This window comes from Schistocerca gregaria, chromosome 2 (assembly GCF_023897955.1).
Source record: "Schistocerca gregaria isolate iqSchGreg1 chromosome 2, iqSchGreg1.2, whole genome shotgun sequence".
Classification (NCBI taxonomy): domain Eukaryota; kingdom Metazoa; phylum Arthropoda; class Insecta; order Orthoptera; family Acrididae; genus Schistocerca; species Schistocerca gregaria.
The window spans coordinates 389,302,605-389,323,881 of NC_064921.1; the positions used below are offsets into that span (position 1 = coordinate 389,302,605).

Below are 21,277 nucleotides of genomic sequence, written 5' to 3' on the forward strand. Positions count from 1 at the left end.
GGATAAATATTAAAGTTTTTTGGAGCTACTGTCATAATGGGCTGACCAAACAGGGTGTGCAAAGCAAAACTTCTGTTGTGTGTGTGTGTGTGTGTGTGTGTGTGTGTAGAACAGAGTAAGATTGCTGAATGACTGGTGATAATTACATATGAAAGGGGGAGAGACTCATAAAAGATTGAGAGAATAATTTACTGAGTTTTCCCGTAATTTCTTGAAGTTTTGGTTAGCAGAATCTACTAAACAAGCCATTATAGATGTCAACCCCTTAACTTCACTTGAAAACAAGACATTCAAAACAAAATTTGTGGACTGGGTGAGCTTTTGCACAGTTAAAAAATCTCAAAATGTAACCATAATATGAAGTGTAATTTTTATAAGAATAAATGACTCTGTGAAGAATGAGTTCACAAATAATAGAAGTGTGACATACAAGAGAGCTTAATTTTCACTTGTATCTGAAACTCACTCTTCCTTTTCTGCCAAAACACACTGTTTCACATCTCTCAATTGAAACAGACATGTATTTAAAATAAAATTAAAAAAGTACTGGCAATAAGAAGCAGTGTTAAAATTTTGAAGTTTGGGGGAAGCTGTCACTTACTTAGTGTACCAAATTGAAATAATTCATTTGTTATTTTAAAAAAGAATAGTGAAACCAATTTAAATGAAAGTTCCAAATTCAGAAACAAACTGTAACATGCTCAGCTCTATGCTTTAAGCAGTTATTCATGCTGAACAGGAATGAAATCTAAGCTACAGTCTTTTAAAGATGGAGGTTACAAAAAAAGTCTATTAACAGAACCCAAAAAAAGTTAACCCAGGTAACAGCAGAAACTGGGGCAGGTCTGACAACAATAAATATCAAGCTTTTGAAAACAAACATTCTTGCTTCTGGGACAAAGGGGTACAAGGAAGATAAGAAAGATAGCAGATATATGATTAACTACACTCCCGAGAGCAATCTCTACACGCAAGATACTGAACACTAAACAAGCACAACATTTGTGTCCCACAGTTCTAAATAAAGGGAACACTGCTACTGTTAACTCAATATTCACAACTGATCTTGGTTTTGGCCCTTAGTCAATTTCTGCTGCCTGTAGGTATAATCTATTCATGTGTGTGAGTACAGTCCACAAACTACAGCAAACAAGAGATAAAAACAGCTCTGATTCCCATTAAAACTGACATGAACTTACAACTACCAGGAAGAATACCAAATTTCAGCAAGGCATTTCCAAAAGTTGAGCAAAAGGTAAGAAGGTGAAGAGAATACTGCAGGTTTGGTTGTGAGACAGTGAGGGAAAGAGGGTTCTGGGCAGGTGGGGTTGCGTCCTACAGGAAAATCATCGAGGAAAAGATTAATCCTGGCACAGCTGTACATTTGCTGGCGACTGCAAAAACATGATGAGGTCATACAGGGAAACTGACACATGCCAGAACAAACTACTACTGTCTTCCACCAATCACCATGCAAGGTGCCTTACTGAATCATCATCCTGGGCTCTGGAGAACAGATCACCGGCAGCCTCCTCACTACTGTGTGGGAGGCCAGGTCCTTCATTATCCACTGTTGCCAGCTCCTCCACCTGCCAATGGCACAGTCCTCTCATCTACATAACTGATGTTTTAATCATTTAAGCTCATACAAATAGTAAATGAGATTAAAAAATGAAAGGTATTGCATTTTATAGTTAAAAAAACTCATTCTATAACAGCTTCCCATTAACTTGTGAATAATTTTTTCAGACCATAAAAGAAAATAATTAGTTATTGACAATATAATGTAACTGGATAGATAAAAAAAATATCTACTCACCAAGCAGCAGCAGGAGAAGACACAAGCAAAAATGTTTAACTTATGCAAGCTTTCAGAGCCAGTCGCTCTTCCTTCCAGCAGAAGAACTGAGGGAGAAGGAAGAGGGCTGAAGGAAAAGGACTGGAGTAGTTTAGGAAAAGGTTGTTTTTGAGTCATCAGTCTTCTGACTGGTTTGATGTGGTCTGCCACAAATGCCAGCCGCATCTCAGAGCAGCACTTGTAACACACGTCCTCAATTATTTGCTTGTTGTATTCCAATCTCTGTCTTCCTCTACAGTTTTTGCCCTCTACAGCTCCCTCTAGTTCCATGGAAGTCATTCCCTCATGTCTTAAGTGATGTCCTATCATCCTGTCCCTTCTCCTTGTCAATGTTTTCCACACTTTCCTTTCCTCTCCGATTATGTGCAGAGCCTCCTCATTTCTTACCTTATCAGTCCACCTAATTTTCAACATTCGTCCGTAGCACCACATCACAAATTCTTCGATTCCCTTCTGTTCTGGTTTTCCCACAGCCCATGTTTCACTACCATACAATGCTGTGTTCCAAATGTACATTCTCAGAAATTTCTTCCTCAAATTAAGGCCTATGTTTGGTACTAGCAGACTTCTCTTGGCCAGGAATGCCCCTTTTGCCAGTGCTAGTTTGCTTTTGATGTCCTCCTTGTTCCATCTGTCACTGGTTATTTTGCTGCCTGGGTGGCATAATTCCTTAACTTCATCTACTTTATGATCAACAATCCAGATGCTAAGTTTCTCGCTGTTCTCATTTCTGCTACTTCTCATTACTTTTGTCTTTCTTCGATTTATGATCAGTCCGTATTCTGTACTCATTAGACTGTTCATTCCATTCAGCATACCATGTAATCTTCTTCACTTTCACTCAGCATAGTAATGTTATCCGTGAATCAAATCATTATTATCCTTTCACCTTCCACTTTAATTTCACTCTGGAATCTTTCTTTTATTTCCATTTTTGCTTCTTTAATGTATAGATTGAAAAATAGGGCAAAAGGCTACATTCCTGTCTGACAGACTTTTTAATCTGAGCACTTCGTTCTTGCTCATTCACTCTTATTATTCCCTCTTGGTTCTTCTCAGAATTTCAAACATCTTGCACCATTTTACATTGCCAAATGCCTTTCTCATGTCAGGAAAGCCTATAAATGTGCCTTGATTTTTCTTTAGTCTCACTTCCTTTATCAACTGTGACATCAGAATTGCCTCTCTGGTGCATTTACCTTTCCTAAATCCAAACTGATTATCGTCTAACACATCCTCAATTTTCTTTTCCATTCTTCTGTATATTATTCTTGTCAGCAACTTGAATGCAAGAGCTGTTAAGCTGATTGTGCGATAATTCTTGCAATTCTCTGCCCTTGCAGTCTTCGGAATTGTGTTGATGATCTTTTTCCGAAAGATGATATGTCACCAGATTCATACATTCTACCCACCCACTTGAATACATTTTGCTGCTGCTTCCCCTATTCATTTTAGAAATTCCGATGGAATGTTTTCTCTTCCTTCTGCCTTGTTTGATCTTAAGTCCTCCAAAGCTCTCTTAAATTCTGATTCTAATACTGTATCCCCCATCTCTTCTAAATCAATTCTTGTTTCTTCTTCTATTACATCAGACAAAACTTCCCCCAAATAGAGACCTTCAATGTACTCTTTCCATCTATCTGCTTTCTCCTCTGCATTTAACAATGGAATTCCCATTGCACTCTTAATGTTACCACCACCCTTGCTTTCAGTTTCGCCAAAGGTTGTTTGGACTTTTCTATGTGGTGACTCAGTCATTCCAACAATCATTTCGTTTTCGATTTCTTCATATTGTTCATGCAGCCATTTTGTCTTAGCTTCCCTGAACTTCCTAGTTATTTCATTCCTCAGTGACTTGTATTTCTGTGTTCCTGCATGTGACTGAATATTTTTGTACTTCCTTCTTTTGTCACTCAACTGAAGTATTTTTTCTTCACATTTACCTTCATTGCACCTATGTTTTTCTTTCCAACTTCCATGATTGTCCTTTTTAGAGATATCCATTCATCTTCCACTGTATTACCTACAGAGTTATGCCTTATAGGTGTATCTATAACCTTAGAGAACTGCAAGCATATCTCGTCATTCCTTAATACTTCTGTATTCCACTTCTTTGTGTGCTGATTCTTCGTGACTATACTCTTTAACTTCAACCTACTACTTGCGATTTGAATCTGTATCTGCTCCTGGGTAAGTCTTACAATCCAGTAACTGATTTTGGAATCTCTGTCTGACCATGATGTAATCTAACTGAAATCTTCCTGTATCACCCGGTATTTTCCAAGTGTATTTCCATATCTTGTGATTCTTGAACAGAGTATTTGCTATTAATAGCTGAAATTTATTGCAGGACTCAATTAGTTTTTCTCCTCTCATTTCTTGTACAAAGCCCATATTCTCCTGTAACCTTTTCTCCTGCTCCTTCCCCTACAACTGCATTCCAGTTCACCATGACTATTAGATTTTCATCTTCCTTTACACACTGTACTATCCTTCCAATATCTTCATATACTTTCCCTATCTCCTTATCTTCAGCCTGTGACATCACCACTTATACCTGAACTATTGTTGTCGGTGTTGGTTTGCTGTGGATTCTGACAAGAACAACCCTACTGTTCACAGTAACACACCCTCTGCCCTACCTTCCAATTCATTACAAATACTACTCCTGTTATACCATTTTCTGCTACTGTTGGCATCAGACCAGAAATCCTTGACTTCTTTCCATTTCACTTCACTGACCCCTACTATTTTTAGCTTGAGCCTTTGTATTTCTCTTTTCATATTTTCTAGCTTCCCTACCATGTTCAAGCTTCTGACATTCCACACTGTGATTAGAAATCCGAATGGGGGACTATTCCAGAATCTTTTGCCAGTGGAGAGATCAACATGACATTTTTTCAGTACACATGTCCTTTGGATATATGTTATGTGTCTTTAATACAGTGGTTTCCATTGTTTTCTGTGATCTCATGCCATTGATCATTGCTTATTCTTCTGCCTTTAGGGACAGTTTCCCCACCCCTAGGACAAGACAGTGCTCTGAATCTCTGTCTGCTCCTCCGCCCTCTTTGACAAGGCCCTTGACAGAACGAGGGTGACTTCTTATGCCAGAAGTCTTCGGCCGTCAATGCTAATTATTTATCAAAATTTAACCAGAGGTGGGTTTTGAACCCGGGACTGATGATGTTTTGATTACTGATTATTAAAGACGCTACCCCTAGACCTCGGGTGGTGGAAAAGGGGTAGAGTTTGGAAATGTCACCCAGAACCCTGGGTCAGGTGCACTTACTGGACAGGATGAGAAGGAAAGATTGATCATTTGGGTCTGCACTGGATGAGATTTGAAAACCTGAGAGCTTAAAGGTGGAAGATAGGGTAATATGAAAGACAGAGATTACAACTAAAATATCGTGCACTAGTTAATTAGAGTGAAAAGCTAAGAGCATTGTATGTAAAAGAGATGGGAGGAGGGATGGCGAAAAAAGTGGAAAGCCAAAAATTGAAAGCTGTAGGAAACTACAACAGAATGAAGAAACGAGTTGTTAGTGTGAAGAAATGCTGAGACAGAAGGAATTAATGTAAATTAAGGCCAGGTGGGTTGCAAGAACCAAGGACATGTTCCCACCAAAGGAGTTCTGAGAAAGTGGTGTCAGAGGGAAGAATCCAGATGGTTCATGTGGCGAAACAGGTACAAAGATCACGTCTGTCATGTAGTAGAGCATACTCTGCAACAACATATTGTGCGTTGCCAGTATATGCCCTCTGGTTATGCCCATTCGTCCTGACTGATAATTGGGTGGTACTCATGCCAACATAACGGATGTGTTTAGATAACAGCTGGTACATGACATGTCATTTCACCTTTGATAGTACATGTTTTGCCAGTTACAAGGCTTGTATAGGAGGTGGTAGGAGGGTTTATAGGGCAAGTCTTGCAGAAGGGACAGTCACAGGGATAGGAACCATAGGGTAGAGAGATGGGTGCAGATGAAGCATATGGTCTGACAGGGAAATTGCAGATATGGAGAGGGCAATGAAAATCTATTCCAAGTTCGGTGGGAAAAATCTCAAACAAAATGGATCTCATTTCAGGGCATGAATTTAGAAAGTCATGGCCTTTTAAAAGTGGCTGATTAATACATTCAAGACCTGGATAATACTGAGTGGCAAGTAGTGTGATAGCCCCAGGGATATCTGTTTTTGAACTTGGTTGGTGGTGTAATTATGTCCAGTGAAGACTGACGTGAGGGTGGTGGTGTATTGCTGTAAAGAGTCTGCATCCGAACAAATACATTTTCCTCGAATGCCAAGGTTGTATGGGAGGGAATGTTTGATATGGAAATGATGGTACCTGTCAAACTGTAAGTATTGTTGTTTGTTAGTAGGTTTAATGTAGACAGAAATGTGGACTTTGGTATGGATGAGATCAGTATTAAGGAAAGTGCAGGGGGATTCAGAATAGGACCATGTGAAATTTAATTGGAAGAAGGTGTTTAGATCACTGGAATTTTAACAGATCAGCCTCACCATGAGTTCATATGGCAAAGATGTAATCAATGTATTTAAACCAAATCAGGGATTGAAGGCTTATGGATCCCAGGAAAGCCTCCTCCAAGTGAACCATGAAAAAGCTGGCACAAGAAGGAACCATCCTGGTTCCCATGGCTGTGCCCCTACTCTGTTTGTATGTATGCCCCAAAAGCTTGGTTGGTTGGCAGATTTGGGGTAGGGGGCCACACAGTGAGGTAACCTGTCCCATCCAATTAGGGAAGGATGGGGAAGGAAGTTGGTAGTGCCCTTTAAAGGAACCATCCTGTCATTTGCCTGAAGCAATTTAGGAAAGTCATGGAGAATCGGATGTGGGTTTGAACCATCGCCCTTCCGAATGCGAGTCCAGCATGCTAATCACTGCACTATCTTGCTTGGTCCACTCAAAGATGAAGTAGTTGTTGGTGAGTATAAAGTTGATGAAGGTGAACAGTCACAGGTTTGGAATCAGGTGGGTGCTGACTGAAGCAATGTTCAGCAGCAGATAGACCATGTACCTGGGGGCTGTTGGTACAGAGGGAGATGGCATCAATGGTGACAAGCAAGGTGTGTGGTGGGAGTGGGATGGGCACGGATTTCAGATGATCTAGGAAATATTATCAAAGGGAGAGCCACGTTTGAAATGACACATACCATATATCAGCTGTTATGTAAAAAGTTTAGCCTTTTACATCGGCATGATTACCATCCAGTTATCAGTCAGGACGAATGGGTGTGGGCATATGCATAGAGCGTGTTCTGGCAACACACAAAATCCTGTTGCAGAGCATGCTCTACAATACGACAGTCATTACCTAAGTGCCTGTTTCACCACATGCACCATCTAGATTCTTCCCCCAGACACCAGTTTCTCAGAACTCCACAGGTAGGAACTGGTGCTAGAATGTGTCCTTGGTCCTCACCACCCACCTGGTTTTAATGTATTTTAATTCCTTCCACCTCAACATTTCTTCACAGTAACTACTCCTTCCTTCACACCTTTACAGTTTTATACATCTTTCATTTTGTGACCTATCTATTTTTCGTCTTCCCCCTCCCACCTCTGTTACATTCAATACACTTAGCTTTTCACTCATATTAACTTGTAAATGATGTTTTAGAAGTAATCTGTGTTTTGCATAGTACCCTGTCTTCCACCTTTAAGCTCTCAGGTTTTCAAATCTCGTCTGGTGCAGTTCTCCTCATTCTGTCAGGTATGTCTCCCCTGACCTGGGGTACTTGGTGACTTTTCTGAACTGTACCCCTTTTCCTGAAATTCTCCAGTCCTTTCCTTTCACCCCTCTTCCTTCCCCTTCAACTCTTCTGCCGGAAGATGGAGCTACTGGCTCCAAAAGCTTGCATAAGTTAAGCTATCTTGTGCGTATGTTCTCCTGTCGCTGATTGGAGAGTAGATTTTTTTCTCTATCCAATTACATCATACTATAAAAGGGAATACAAGTTTACGGAGCTTTGGATAAAGTTACATGAGTGTTCAAAATCATGTCTTTTTTAATATTTAAAGGAATCAATGTTGTGCCCTGCTCCATCCAACTTTTAAAATTCATACAGCAGTTGCATAAAAAATTAACTGTATTAATCAGTTTTTTTGGTCATATTCTTTTCCTAATATTTCTCAGACAACCAAGATGTGTCCCCTACTACAGAAAATCACTTATTTACTGCTATTTGTGCAAGCACCTACATATTAGTGGTTCAATTATAGGTGCACAAACTTGTTGCTATTTCCTTTCTAAACACATTTTCACAGATCATCAATAAGTTTTCAGGTGCTGTGAGTTATGCCATTACATGTACTCACTGCATGGACTTCAACAACCAAGTAGTGTGTAGACATAAGAGCATAACTTGCAGCACCTGATGAAGATTACTGGTTCATTAGTCGAAACATTGTGTTTCTAATGAAAACAGGAACTGACTTGTACACCCAAATGTACACCATTAATCTATCAACAAACTTGAGAGATTACAATGACACATTATTTAATAAATGTACTGGTACTTTATTGTGAACAATAGAAGGTACAAATTATTATCCACCCTATAGCATATTACTGAGGGGAGAAATGAATCCTAGAAGAAGTAACAAATTATACACTCATGTGTACAAGGGTCTTTCCTTCTTTTGTGTCTAACTAGTTACAGATGTCTGGGAGAAATCAATGAAGTCAATCTTGGAAATAGTAAGAGCAACTATTAATGTTTATACTACTTGCATAACAACTGTGATCGAAAAATTACAATTTCAAAGAAAATATTTTATACATGTTCTTTGCTTTTTTCATTTACACAACAATGATAAACAAAAGATTAAAATTTGCATTATTTCTAAACCTGTGTATGTCATCCTCCGTTTACAACATTCAAAATATCTGTAGTATTACTACTCAATACAACCTTTTTTGTGAAAACTAAGGTCTCATATGACTGTCACACCCAAAAACAATTTTCAGAACCCTCACAATCATGCTTTCCCAAATGCTCCCAATTATTTCTTCTCAGAACTGCATAACAAGGTGTGAAACCATTCCAGGTATGAAACCATTGCATATTTCAATGAGTACCTTCATTTTCTACTAAATACATGTTGTAAGATGTAAACTATAAATACTGAAGCTGTTTTTATACAACTATCTGTTTAATCTCACTTATCAAATCACCAATATAATACTGAAATCAAGTTTAACTGTGGACCTACACATAATTTTTTTTTTTTTCCTAACTAACCATACCACTACCACTTGTCACAACAGGGTTATACCGAATTCCTTGCACATATGGACAAGTGTACATATGAACTACAAAGAAAAGAATTAAAACCTGGCTTACGATCTATTATCTGGGGAATGAAGGTAAATTGGCAGCAGCAGATCATGCACTCGGACCAGGTAACCACCAAATTCAATTCTCTGATACTATACTTCTACAAAGGGCATTCAATAAGTAATGCGACACATATTTTTCTTGGCCAATTTTGGTTGGAAAAAATGTGGAATTCGCTGTGGGACATCGTGGAATATTCCTGCATCAGCCCCTAGAGTTTCATGAAGCTCTGATAAATGGTGTTGCTATACACAGCCTTCAACATGGTGTCTGTAATGGAGGTGCATTCCAAGCAGAGTGCTGTTACAGTTCCATTTGGTGGAAAAATACCGCATCACACATATTAATAGACACTTGCAGAATGTCAATGGAGACCTGGCAATGAACAAAAACACCATGTTGTTGGGCATGGGGTCTGTCGTAGTTGTAAAAAGGTCGGGCAAACCTATCTAATCTCCCGCATGCTTGCCAGCCAGACACAGCCGTGACTCCAGCAATGTAGGACATGTGGACACTCTCCTTCAAGGTGACTGATGTATCATAATCAAATGTCTTGCTGTATGACTGGACATCTCTGTTGGTAGTGCTGACACACTCGTCCACCAGTTGGGCTACTCAAACATGTGTGCCCACTAGCTTCCTCACCACCTAACAGAAGACCGTGAAGAGCAATGAAGGTCCATCTGGGCAGAATTGCTTGCACACTACAAGGCTGATTGTGACAATTTTTTGTCAAACATAATCAAAGGTGACACAATATGGGTTCATTACTTCACACCGTAATTAAAACGGCAATTTAAGGAGTGGCGTCACACCACCTCTCCTCAAAAGAAAAAGTTCAATGGGGCACCCTCAAACAGTAAAGTCATAGTGATGGTGTTCTGGGATTCTGAAGGGGTTATTCTGTTTGATCTCCTTCCTCATAGGGCAAAGATCAACTTTGAAGTGTATCGTACTACCCTCAGAAAACTGAAGAAATGATTTCAGCATGTTTGTCAACGCAAAAATGCAAATGAACTTCTCCTTCTCCATGACAACGCAAGGCCTCACACAAGTTTGTGTACACAAGAGGAGCTCACAAAACTTCACTGGATTGTTCTTCCTCATCCAACCTCCAGCCCAGATCTTGCACCTACCAACATACATCTGTCTGGCACAATAGAGGATGCACTGTGCAGGGAGTAGTATGTAGGTGATGAGGTTACTGATGCAGCAAGATGTTGGCTCTGACAACGACCAGTGGAGTGGGCATACCGGCTCTCCCAGTAAGGTGGATACGACTGTCTCACTGAAGTGAGATTATGTTAAAAAATAGGATTTTGTAGCCAAAAGAGTGGGGAATAATGTGGTGTATTGAGATTCTGAATACAACCAACCTGCTTTCAGAAACAAAATGTGTCATATTACTTATCAAACACCCCTTGTATCAAGATTCAGTCATTACTATGCTAGGTTGTACAAGACGGTCAAAGAAATTAAAAAAAAAAATAAAAACAGCTTAACATATAAGGAGGAGGATTGAAACAACACAATTTGGGCCTTCTTTAAAGAATCAAACTCCCACATGTAAAATAGCTTCAAACTTCTGATTTCTTTACAGATGAGTTAATGTGTTAAATATTTGACATTAAGTATATGGGTGAGAAATAGATTAGTAAAGGTTTTCAATTATGTTTTGATTTTTGAACTGTAACACTTTTCTTCCTGTGTCAACCCTTTAGCATTTAGTCAATAATTATGAAATATTGAAAAGTCGGAAGCTGTTAGATAGACAACATGCAACTGGGACTGGCTGTCATTTAATAATATAGATGTAGCAAATAGTGCCACTTCTTCTGCAGTACAAAATTCATAACACATACTGGTGCGACTCCGCAATCTGTGGCAGCGACTTGATGACGTCACAAGCCGACAATTGTTACATATAAACAGTTTAACTTGCTGAGCTTATTTGAGCTCCTACATCAACCAATGAAGTCTTTATAGTCTCTGAGAACTTCTCCAATACTAGACGATTAAACATTGGGCACGGAAACGTGTTACACCATGTTTTTTTTTTCTTTGTCCATATAACTAAACTCGCCAAGTACGAAGTAAATATTCTCTCAAACAAGTCATATATCTCTTTCTCTGCAGGCAATCCACAACACATGCCGGGACAGAAAACCACTAGTTGAGTTTGTATGTTTTTTTGCCCGGAGATGGGACCATATCTGGAGACATGTTGTAATAATACAATAATTTAAGTACATTAACAAATAACTTATGGCTAATAGCAGCTTACGAAAAACCTGTTGACAAATTTTCTTTATCAACATATTATTATTATTATTATTATTATTATTATTATTATTATTATTATTAGATTATGTTTAGAAATGTTCTGACATGAAAATGAAGAAGTAAAACTTACACTGTCTTCTCTGTTGAGAATTTCATCAGCATCATCATCACTAATATCACTAAGATCTACTTCGTGACATACAGGATCCTCCAAACAAATCTTCTTTCCATCTGGTTTATCAGAGGCCATTTCCAGATTATCTCGAGCTCGCTTTCCATGAAGCAAGCTATCAGATACATCAACTGTCTTCTTCATACTGTCATCCAGTTTCACTATAACACCAACCAAATTAGATTAATATTCTCAAAATGCTAAAAAAAACTGTTTCCTGAAAAACATAAAATACCTCTTACCATCCAGCAGCTTGTCCTCCTTCAACTCCACTATCCGTTCTGTATCCAAAAGTTCATCATGTGGCATCCTAACACTGAAACAAAGGCATATGTATGTTGTTTAATAAGATACAGCAGTTATTAACATAATAATTGTAGCATTAATATTTAGTACACTGTGACTTTATGGGATACAAGAGGAAGTGCATTTGGCTTTCTAGTCGGTGCATTGATGGATTACAGACATCTTTTCACTAGATATTTACTATAGTTCAGCTTATCATCTACATCTGTCACTTGCCTTCTGTATAAGGACTTTACAAAGATCAGAACTAAATGTAAATAAAAGCAAAATAGCAAGTTGGAATCAAATAATATCTATTTTTATTATTTTGTCATGCAAGATATAATAAATACTACTTCGTGAATCTTCTACTGTTACTTGCATTAAAAGTTTTCAAATGATTTGACAACAGAAATTACTGTAGTTTTGTTTACACATACAAAATCTGTTACACCGTACTGTGCCTGCTGTGCCCCAAAATCAACCAACCACCTCTCTTTCATTCAAATGTGGTAGAGATAAAGCATATGAATGACATTTCTGTATCAAAGTCATTATCCAATATATAACAATTTATCATCGTCATTATTATTATTATTATGTTATTACTAGGATTATAAATCATATTAAATCTGTGAATATTTAAGACATTCATTCAAATATTGTCATTAATACTAAGACACTGTTTAGTTTCTACAAGAGAAACATATTGTCTCTACAGCTGAGCAGTAAAACACTATTAGCAGCATGCTTAATATTCATCGGAGCTGGCCATTAAATAATTAATATTCATTCAAAAGAACATACTGAACTAATACAAGCTGCGATTCACTTTGACTTGTGTGTTTTAGAATACTACTGACGACAATTTCTGTTGCTGGACTAGGTCATGGCAGAGCTATGAAAATGCATAACTCCGCATGACATGAGTATTACTCACAAATTGCTTTTACATGTGAGATTCATTGTCAACTTGTAAATGTTGTTATCTTAATTTGTCTGCTACAGTAATATGTCTGCTATAAAATTGCCTGAGGTAATATGTATGCAACTATTATTGTAGTTTAAGTTAAATTGGTCCTTTCAATATCATGTGGAGCAAAATCAACAGACTGTTGTCAAATTATTATACATTCCTATATGGCATAACACAACCCATGTTAAAGCTTCTACACATAATGGATGTGGAACAACATGACTGTAATGAAGAAAGCTTTTCAGAAATAACAGCAAACATTTGCCTTTTGTGATGGTTCAATCTTTATTATACCACTACTGGTATCAAGTTGCCTAATGACTCATCATAAAATAGTAGTACATACTTTGTAGTGATTGTTTGCTAGAATCAGTTACTAAAAACTGTGTACCACCACCTGACTGTGAGTCACTAGGCAAGTTGGAACTGGTCATGGTATGACAAAAACTGAACCATCAGAAAATGGGATTGGTTACAGTTATTTCTCCAAACCTTCGCAAAATGCAACAGTTTCTGAGATAGGGGTTTGTTCCATATCTGGATTGTAAACCCCCTTCTCACATTAACAACTTCCATTTTGACATGCTGGACGACCACAGTACAGTTTCTTGGAATATTTTACATCTGAGAAATGTAGGGTTGGTCCTGTATCTCTCTCTCTCTCTCTCTCTCTCTATCTCTCTCTCTCTCTCTCTCTCTCTCTCTCTCTCTCTCTCTCTCTCCCTCTCTCAAAGAAACAACAACAACAACAATAATACAGAAATGGTTTAAATAGGGAAACACACAGAACAAAGTTTACATAAACCATAAATAAATAGTGTACACAATTTTCCTCCACAAAGATGTTTAATCTTTATGATGAAAAGCAGTAAACTCAACAGCAGAATAAAAGTAATTACCAAATCACAGATGGGTGATTTTCCTTCATTAGCAGACCGTGCCACAGGTGCAATCTACAGTTCAGAAAAAGAAGTATTTGCTGAACTATTAATTTGCATATTGTATTCTGAAGCCCACTTGTTTGGTATGACTTGAAAAGTGATTCATAATTTGTTCCACTATTATGTATCAGCTGGAGCCCAGAATTGACTTTCTAACTTCATTTTAAAATCTCACCTGTAAACGTTCCTTGTCTTACTCTTACACCACAAATGGTTGAAAGTGACTGTGCTGGTATCATAATGCATTAGCTGTTTATTAGAATGGTAGTTACACCTTAACTAAAGTGCTTAATGTGTAAAAATGTTAAGCTCTCACACTGGCATGGTCTTTAAATTCTTACTGTCAGCAGATACTAGAACGCCTAAGGAAAGGAAGGTGAAGCGTTTAAAATTCATTATAACTGAGCTCCACATTATTTTGAAAAGCAATGATTTGCAACTTATAGAAATTTTCGGAAAATCATGGTTTGCACACAGCTGTATTGTCACTTTAACAAACAACCAACTAAGTCAGAAACATGCCATCTCCAGTACAATGTGACATCATTTAGTCGATGCCTGACAAATAAACAGATGCTCATTAACAAGTGCCACACCATAATGAAGCTAAGTGTACGGCAAGACTAAATTCATAACACACAAAACATTAACACAACTGGAGAAGTTTGTGTGGAGGAAACAGCTGAGGCTTGTTTCCAACAAACCATCATTGCAGCAACGCGGAGTGATATACGGAAAAAAAGTAAATCAAAACAGTTAGTTGAATCCCACTCCACTTGTCTACAGTAATACTGCAATATTCTAGCTACTCAGACATATTTAATTTTTTCTACAGCACTGAAGAGTTTAAAGCAGTTATAATCTGCACCAAAAATCTGTTTACACAAAGTAATTTTATTTATATCTCTTACTGGATGTTCAGTCTAAGCTACTGGCTCAAAGTACACTAATGTTTGTGAAACTGCAACATCATGAATGAAGAATACAAATGACATAAAACTCACATGACATTCAAAGCAATTAATACATATATCTTATTATTGTGGCACTGGGCAACCATGTTATTACCTTGTAATTATCCGCTTATGATGCCTTGCTGGCAACATAAGTAAAATACCTTCCCTAGTGGTATTGCTCTGCTCCACAGCAGTGTCAGTTTAATCACCATCTGCTGTTTCAGTCATGGATGATAAATGTTGACTCTTTGTTTGAATCTGATTCTGATATATTTTTAGTTTCCTCGTCCGTCAAAGAACCTCCCTTCCAGCAGTCATAACACACTTTTTTTGGTGGGCTATATGGCCTTCCTAGTTTTCTAATGTCACAACACTAAAGCAAATGTCACAGCAGCAAAAGAAAACTGATTACACAGTCTAATGGTTAGTGTTTTTGACTAGTTCCTGGTTTTTAAGGCTTGCACCTGGCTAGGTGACACACATTTACTATTAGCAGCAAACGCATGAGCTATTATTTTCCTGGATCACAGAGAGATAGACAGAGAGAGAGAGAGAGATAGACAGAGAGAGAGAGAGAGAGAGAGATAGATAGAGAGAGAGAGAGAGAGAGAGAGAGAGAGAGAGAGAGAGAGAGAGAGAGGTGCTTGACCTGTTGCTACTATGGGTCTTACTTTTTTGCTACATTCCACACCAGTGTTACAGGGTTTAAGTCTAGATGGTATGGTGGAAGTAGAAAGGGAACCATTTTCTTGCAAAATTTTGTCAGTGGTATAAACAAGTGAGGGTTGGTGTTCCTTAGTTGATGCTAAAAATTGTCTCCACAGATTTTTAATTTCTTCTCTCAATTTTTACCTGACAATCCAATGTTTTACTGCTGTACCAGAGAGAAGAAGTCAACACAAAATGAAATATTGCATTCAAATCAATGAAATGTTGACTGGCATTGTTGTTTGACAGTACTCTTTACCAATTGTAACTTTGCAACATTTATTCACTATGTGGTGTTATAAATCCAAGATTCTTCTAAATAAGGTACTGGCCACTTTAATTCTGGTGTGTTATTCCTTTTTTTTTTTTTTAAAAAAAAAAAAAGAATTCTAATGCAGTATGCTCTTTTTGCAAGTACGTTCTTTGCTCTGCCTATAACGATTTCTTCATTCTGGTACCTTTCAATATAAAATCCCAGGGTTTCTTTTGTAGCCCGGAATTCAAGTTCTGACCAACAAAAACTATTACATTTTTACAAATATGGATATTCCTTCTTGTTGTTGTTGTTGTTGTTGTTGTCGTCGTCGTCTTCAGTCCTGAGACTGGTTTGATGCAGCTCTCCATGCAAGCTCCTTCACTTCCCAGTACCTACTGCAACCTACATCCTTCTGAATCTGCTAAGTGTATTCATCTCTTGGTCTCCCTCTACGATTTTTACCCTCCACGCTGCCCTCCAGTACTAAATTGGTGATCCCTTGATGCCTCAGAACATGTCCTACCAACCGATCCCTTCTTCTGCTCAAGTTGTGCCACAAACTCCTCTTCTTCCCAATTCTATTCAATACCTCCTCATTAGTTATGTGATCTACCCATCTAATCTGCAGCATTCTTCTGTAGCACCACATTTCGAAAGCTTCTATTCTCTTCTTGTCTAAACTATTTATCATCCATGTTTCGCTTCCATACATGGCTACACTCAATACAAATACTTTCATAAATGACTTCCTTACACTTAAATCTATACTCGGTGTTAACAAATTTCTCTTCTTCAGAAACGCTCTCCTTGCCATTGCCAGTCTACATTTTATATCCTCTCTACTTCGACCATCATCAGTTATTTTGCTCCCCAAATAGCAAAACTACTTTAAGTGTCTCATTTCATAATCTAATTCCCTCAGCATCACCTGACTTAATTCGACTACATTCCATTATCCTCGTTTTGCTTTTGTTGATGTTCACCTTATATCCTCCTTTCAAGATACTATCCATTCCGTTCAACTGCTCTTCCAAGTCCTTTGCTGTCTCTGAGAGAATTACAATGTCATCGGCAAACCTCAAAGTTTTTATTTCTTCTACCTGGATTTTAATACCCACTCCAATTTTTTTCTTTTGTTTCCTTTACTACTTTCTCAATATACAGATTGAATAACATCGGGGAGAGGCTACAACCCTGTATCACACCCTTCCCAACCAATGCTTCCCTTTCGTGCCCCTCGACTCTTATAACTGCCATCTGGTTTCTGTACAAATTGTAAATAGCCTTTCGCTCCCTGTATTTTACCCCTGCCACCTTTAGAATTTACAAGAGAGTATTCCAGTCATCATTGTCAAAAAGCTTTCTCTAAGTCTACAAATTCTAGAAACGTAGGTTTGCGTTTCCTTAATCTTTCTTCTAAGATAAGTCGTAGGGTCAGTATTGCCTCACGTGTTCCAACATTTCTACGAAATCCAAACTGATCTTCCCCGAGGTCGGCTTCTACTAGTTTTTCCCTTCGTCTGTAAAGAACTCGCGTTAGTATTTTGCAGCTGTGACTTATTAAACTGATAGTTCGGTAATTTTCACATCTGTCAACACCTGCTTTCTTTGAGATTGGAATTATTATATTCTTCTTGAAGTCTGAGGGTATTTCGCCTGTTTCATACATCTTGCTCACCAGATGGTAGAGTTTTGTCAGGACTGGCTCTCAACAGTTCCAATGGAATGTTGTCTACTCCGGGGGCCTTGTTTCGACTCAGGTCTTTCAGTGCCCTGTCAAACTCTTCACGCAGTATCGTATCTCCCATTTCATCTTCATCTACATCCTCTTCCATTTCCATAATATTGTCCTCAAGTACATCGCCCTTGTATAGGCCCTCTATATACTCCTTCCACCTCTCTGCTTTCCCTTCTTTGCTTAGAACTGGGTTTCCATCTGAGCTCTTGATGTTCATACAAGTGGTTCTCTTATCTCCAAAGGTCTCTTTAATTTTCCTGTAGGCAGTATCTACCTTACCCCTAGTGAGATAAGCCTCTGCATCCTTACATTTGTCCTCTAGCCATCCCTGCTTAGCCATTTTGCACTTCCTGTCGATCTCATTTTTGAGACGTCTGTATTCCTTTTTGCCTGCTTCATTTACTGCATTTTTATATTTTCTCCTTTCATCAATTAAATTCAATATTTCTTCTGTTACCCAAGGGTTTCTACTAGCCCTCGTCTTTTTAGCTATTTGATCCTTTGCTGCCTTTACTATTTCATCCCTCAAAGCTACCCATTCTTCTTCTACTGTATTTCTTTCCCCCGTTCCTGTCAATTGTTCCCTTATGCTCTCTGTGAAACTCTGTACAATCTCTGGTTCTTTCAGTTTATCCAGGTCCCATCTCCTTAAATTCCCACATTTTTGCAGTTTCTTCAGTTTTAATCTACCGTTCATAACTAATAGATTGTGGTCAGAGCCCACATCTGCCCCTGGAAATGTCTTACAATTTAAAACCTGGTTCCTAAATCTCTGTCTTACCATTATATAATCTATCTGAAATCTATCAGTATCTCCAGGATTCTTCCATGTATACAACCTTCTTTTATGATAGTTGAACCAAGTGTTAGCTATGATTAAGTTATGCTCTGTGCAAAATTCTACCAGGTGGCTTCCTCTTTCATTTCTTAGCCCCAATCCATATTCACCTACTATGTTTCCTTCTCTCCCTTTTCCTACTCTCGAATTCCAGTTACCCATGACTATTAAATTTTCATCTCCCTTCACTACCTGAATAATTTCTTTTATCTCATCGTACATTTCTTCAATTTCTTCGTCATCTGCAGAGCTAGTTGGCATATAATCTTGTACTACTGTAGTAGGCGTGGGCTTCATGTCTATCTTGGCCACTATAATACGTTCACTATGCTGTTTGTAGTAGCTTACCCGCACTCCTAGTTTCCTAATCATTACTAAACCTACTCCTGCATTACCCCTATTTGATTTTGTGTTTATAACCCTGTAGTCACCTGACCAGAAGTCTTGTTCCTCCTGCCACCGAACTTCACTAATTCCCACTATATCTAACTTTAACCTATCCATTTCCCTTTTAAAATTTTCTAACCTACTTGCCCGATTAAGGGATCTGACATTCCACACTCCGATCCGTAGAACGCCAGTTTTCTTTCTCCTGATAACGACATCCTCTTGAGTAGTCCCCGCCCGGAGATCCAAATGGGGGATTATTTTACCTCCGGAATATTTTACCCAAGAGGACACCATCATCATTAAAGCTGCATGCCCTCCGGCTGTAGTTTCCCCTTGCTTTCAGCCGTTCGCAGTACCAGCACAGCAAGGCTGTTTTGGTTAGTGTTAGAAGGCCAGATCAGTCAATTATCCAGACTGTTGCCCCTGCAACTACTGAAAAGGCTGCTGCCCCTCTTCAGGTACCACACATTTGTCTGGTCTCTCAACAGATACCCCTCCATTGTGGTTGCACCTACAGTACGGCTATCTGTATCGTTGAGGCACACAAAAGCCTCCCCACCAACGGCAAGGTCCATGGTTCATGGGGGGAAGCTTGTACTGCTGGCAAAATCAAAGAAATTGTTGTATCATAACATATTTACCTTTATCATTAATGAGCTATATATTGTATGCATTTTCCTGAGTCTGCTTTGAACTGATACTCTTTCACTGATACTCTTTCACTCAGCATCATGTCTCCCCCCTCCACTGACTTACTTAGCTTTTGCTTGTTAAGATTTGCTTACACTTTCTGTCGCCTTCTCTTCTGGAAATATCATACCTTTCTCGTTCTCACAGTCAGTAAGTTTAATGATGTTACCAGCAAGTTGGCACAGCGTCCTGCAAAGGTATTTTCTACATTCACCTTTTACACTCACAGTGGGAGCGAGCAACATGCACTACGTTGAATTGGGATGTGACTGTACATCATCACATGACCAAGTTGGTTCCCTCAAGGGATTAGGTAATCACTCTGTCCTGCTGAGTAAAGAATATACATATATTGCTGTTTTGTTGTGGTTGTGGTCTTCAGTTTGAAGACGGGTTTGATGCAATTCTTCACACACGTATGATTAGAAGTTTATAGTATCGAATGATTGGCATTCACAAAAATATATTACTGTCTGCTGTAAGTGGAATTGCAATTGGAGCCCATGTTTGGCTTTATGGTTGTGCAGATAAGCATCTGACTTAACCTCCACTTTAAAATCTTTTCTTTTAACTATACAATTTGTATATATGGAAATATGCAGTTTCAGATTTCACATTAAACTGTATATTCAATAGGGACAGAACTAGTGAGACACCATGTGGCTCAAACGACTGTTCGGACTGATCACTGCTCTATCTCTAGGACATAATGCTATTGTCTGCAAATATATTCTTTTGTGTACAATTGCTGTGATGCTGAACAAAATATATCTCTCACTTCAATATGTTCATCAGTATATCAATGTTACACCCACAGAAAATATCATATCTGTTGTAAGAGAATGAACTGATTTGGACTTGGATGTTGATAGTGTACAATAAACGTTTTCTTTGAAAAATGAACAACATTTCCTAGAGTTCATTATACAGTGTTGCATAAGATAAAATGCCTGGGGCAACGATCTATAAGTATCACTGGGTTTCCTTATGAGAGCATTCAAAATTTGTCTGATCTCACACAGTAAAATGTACTGGCTCATATAAAAATGCACAGTAGCTTCACAATAATTTTGGACATACAATGGTGTTCTACTACTCTGTATATTTAATCATATCTTCTTCGTTTATTTTCAGTGATTTTTTTCTTGGTGTAATTTCGACAAACAGTATTGTAACTATGCAGGAGAACATGTACAGAGCAGTATCCCAATTCAGAAGCCCATGTGGAGCCTTTACTAATTCCCACCCATCAGTGTGCCATACTGTAAAGGTTTTTCGAATGTTTCAGGCTATCAACAATGGAACACGACAGGGTTGTCAGATAAACTGCATATTACTTCAATTTCTGATAACTAGATTCTATGGAAGGACTTGGTAAAAAAATAGCAGTGGGTTGATGTCCTGCTTAAAGAATGCTACCGCATTCTTTGCTACAACTTCAATTACATATAAATGTCTGTCCCAACTCAGTGACTGTTATGGTCGATTTTTCAGCATTGCAGTGCAAAAAAATATGCGATTTTTCACCAAACTCCATATATATCAACACAAAAGTTTGACAGTTTGCAAAACAATTTAAAATGTAGTCCAGATTCGCTTCTCCTGGGCAATTCCTATCCTCCACACAAATATTTAATTAAACACTAGTAGCAGCAAGTGTAGTGCAGCAGACTATTAAATTAACTATATTGGTAAATTTGGGATTCATTTCTCACACAAATAGTGACAATGATTTTCACATTCATTTTCATTACATTTAAGCGGCTGTGACATTCAGTAAACTGTAATTGCCTAGCAAGCCAACATACCCACATA

At 38.3% G+C, this 21,277-nt stretch overlaps 1 protein-coding gene across 21 annotated transcripts in view; it reads right to left on the reverse strand.

The window, feature by feature from the left end:
• LOC126321101 (zinc finger CCCH domain-containing protein 13-like) overlaps window positions 1-21,277 on the reverse strand; it is a 229,314-nt gene that overhangs the window by 39,508 nt on the left and 168,529 nt on the right. For 12 of the 21 annotated variants that reach the window (XM_049994170.1, XM_049994169.1, XM_049994166.1 and 9 more), the window contains exons 13-14: window positions 11,927-12,000; window positions 11,643-11,845 (exon numbers count right to left, since the gene is read on the reverse strand). In XM_049994170.1, the coding sequence (XP_049850127.1) occupies window positions 11,643-11,845; window positions 11,927-12,000 (277 nt within the window). Of the gene's footprint in view, window positions 1-1,487; window positions 1,590-11,642; window positions 11,846-11,926; window positions 12,001-21,277 lie in introns of all 21 variants that reach the window. The other 9 variants (XM_049994147.1, XM_049994156.1, XM_049994155.1 and 6 more) reach the window with 1 other exon arrangement.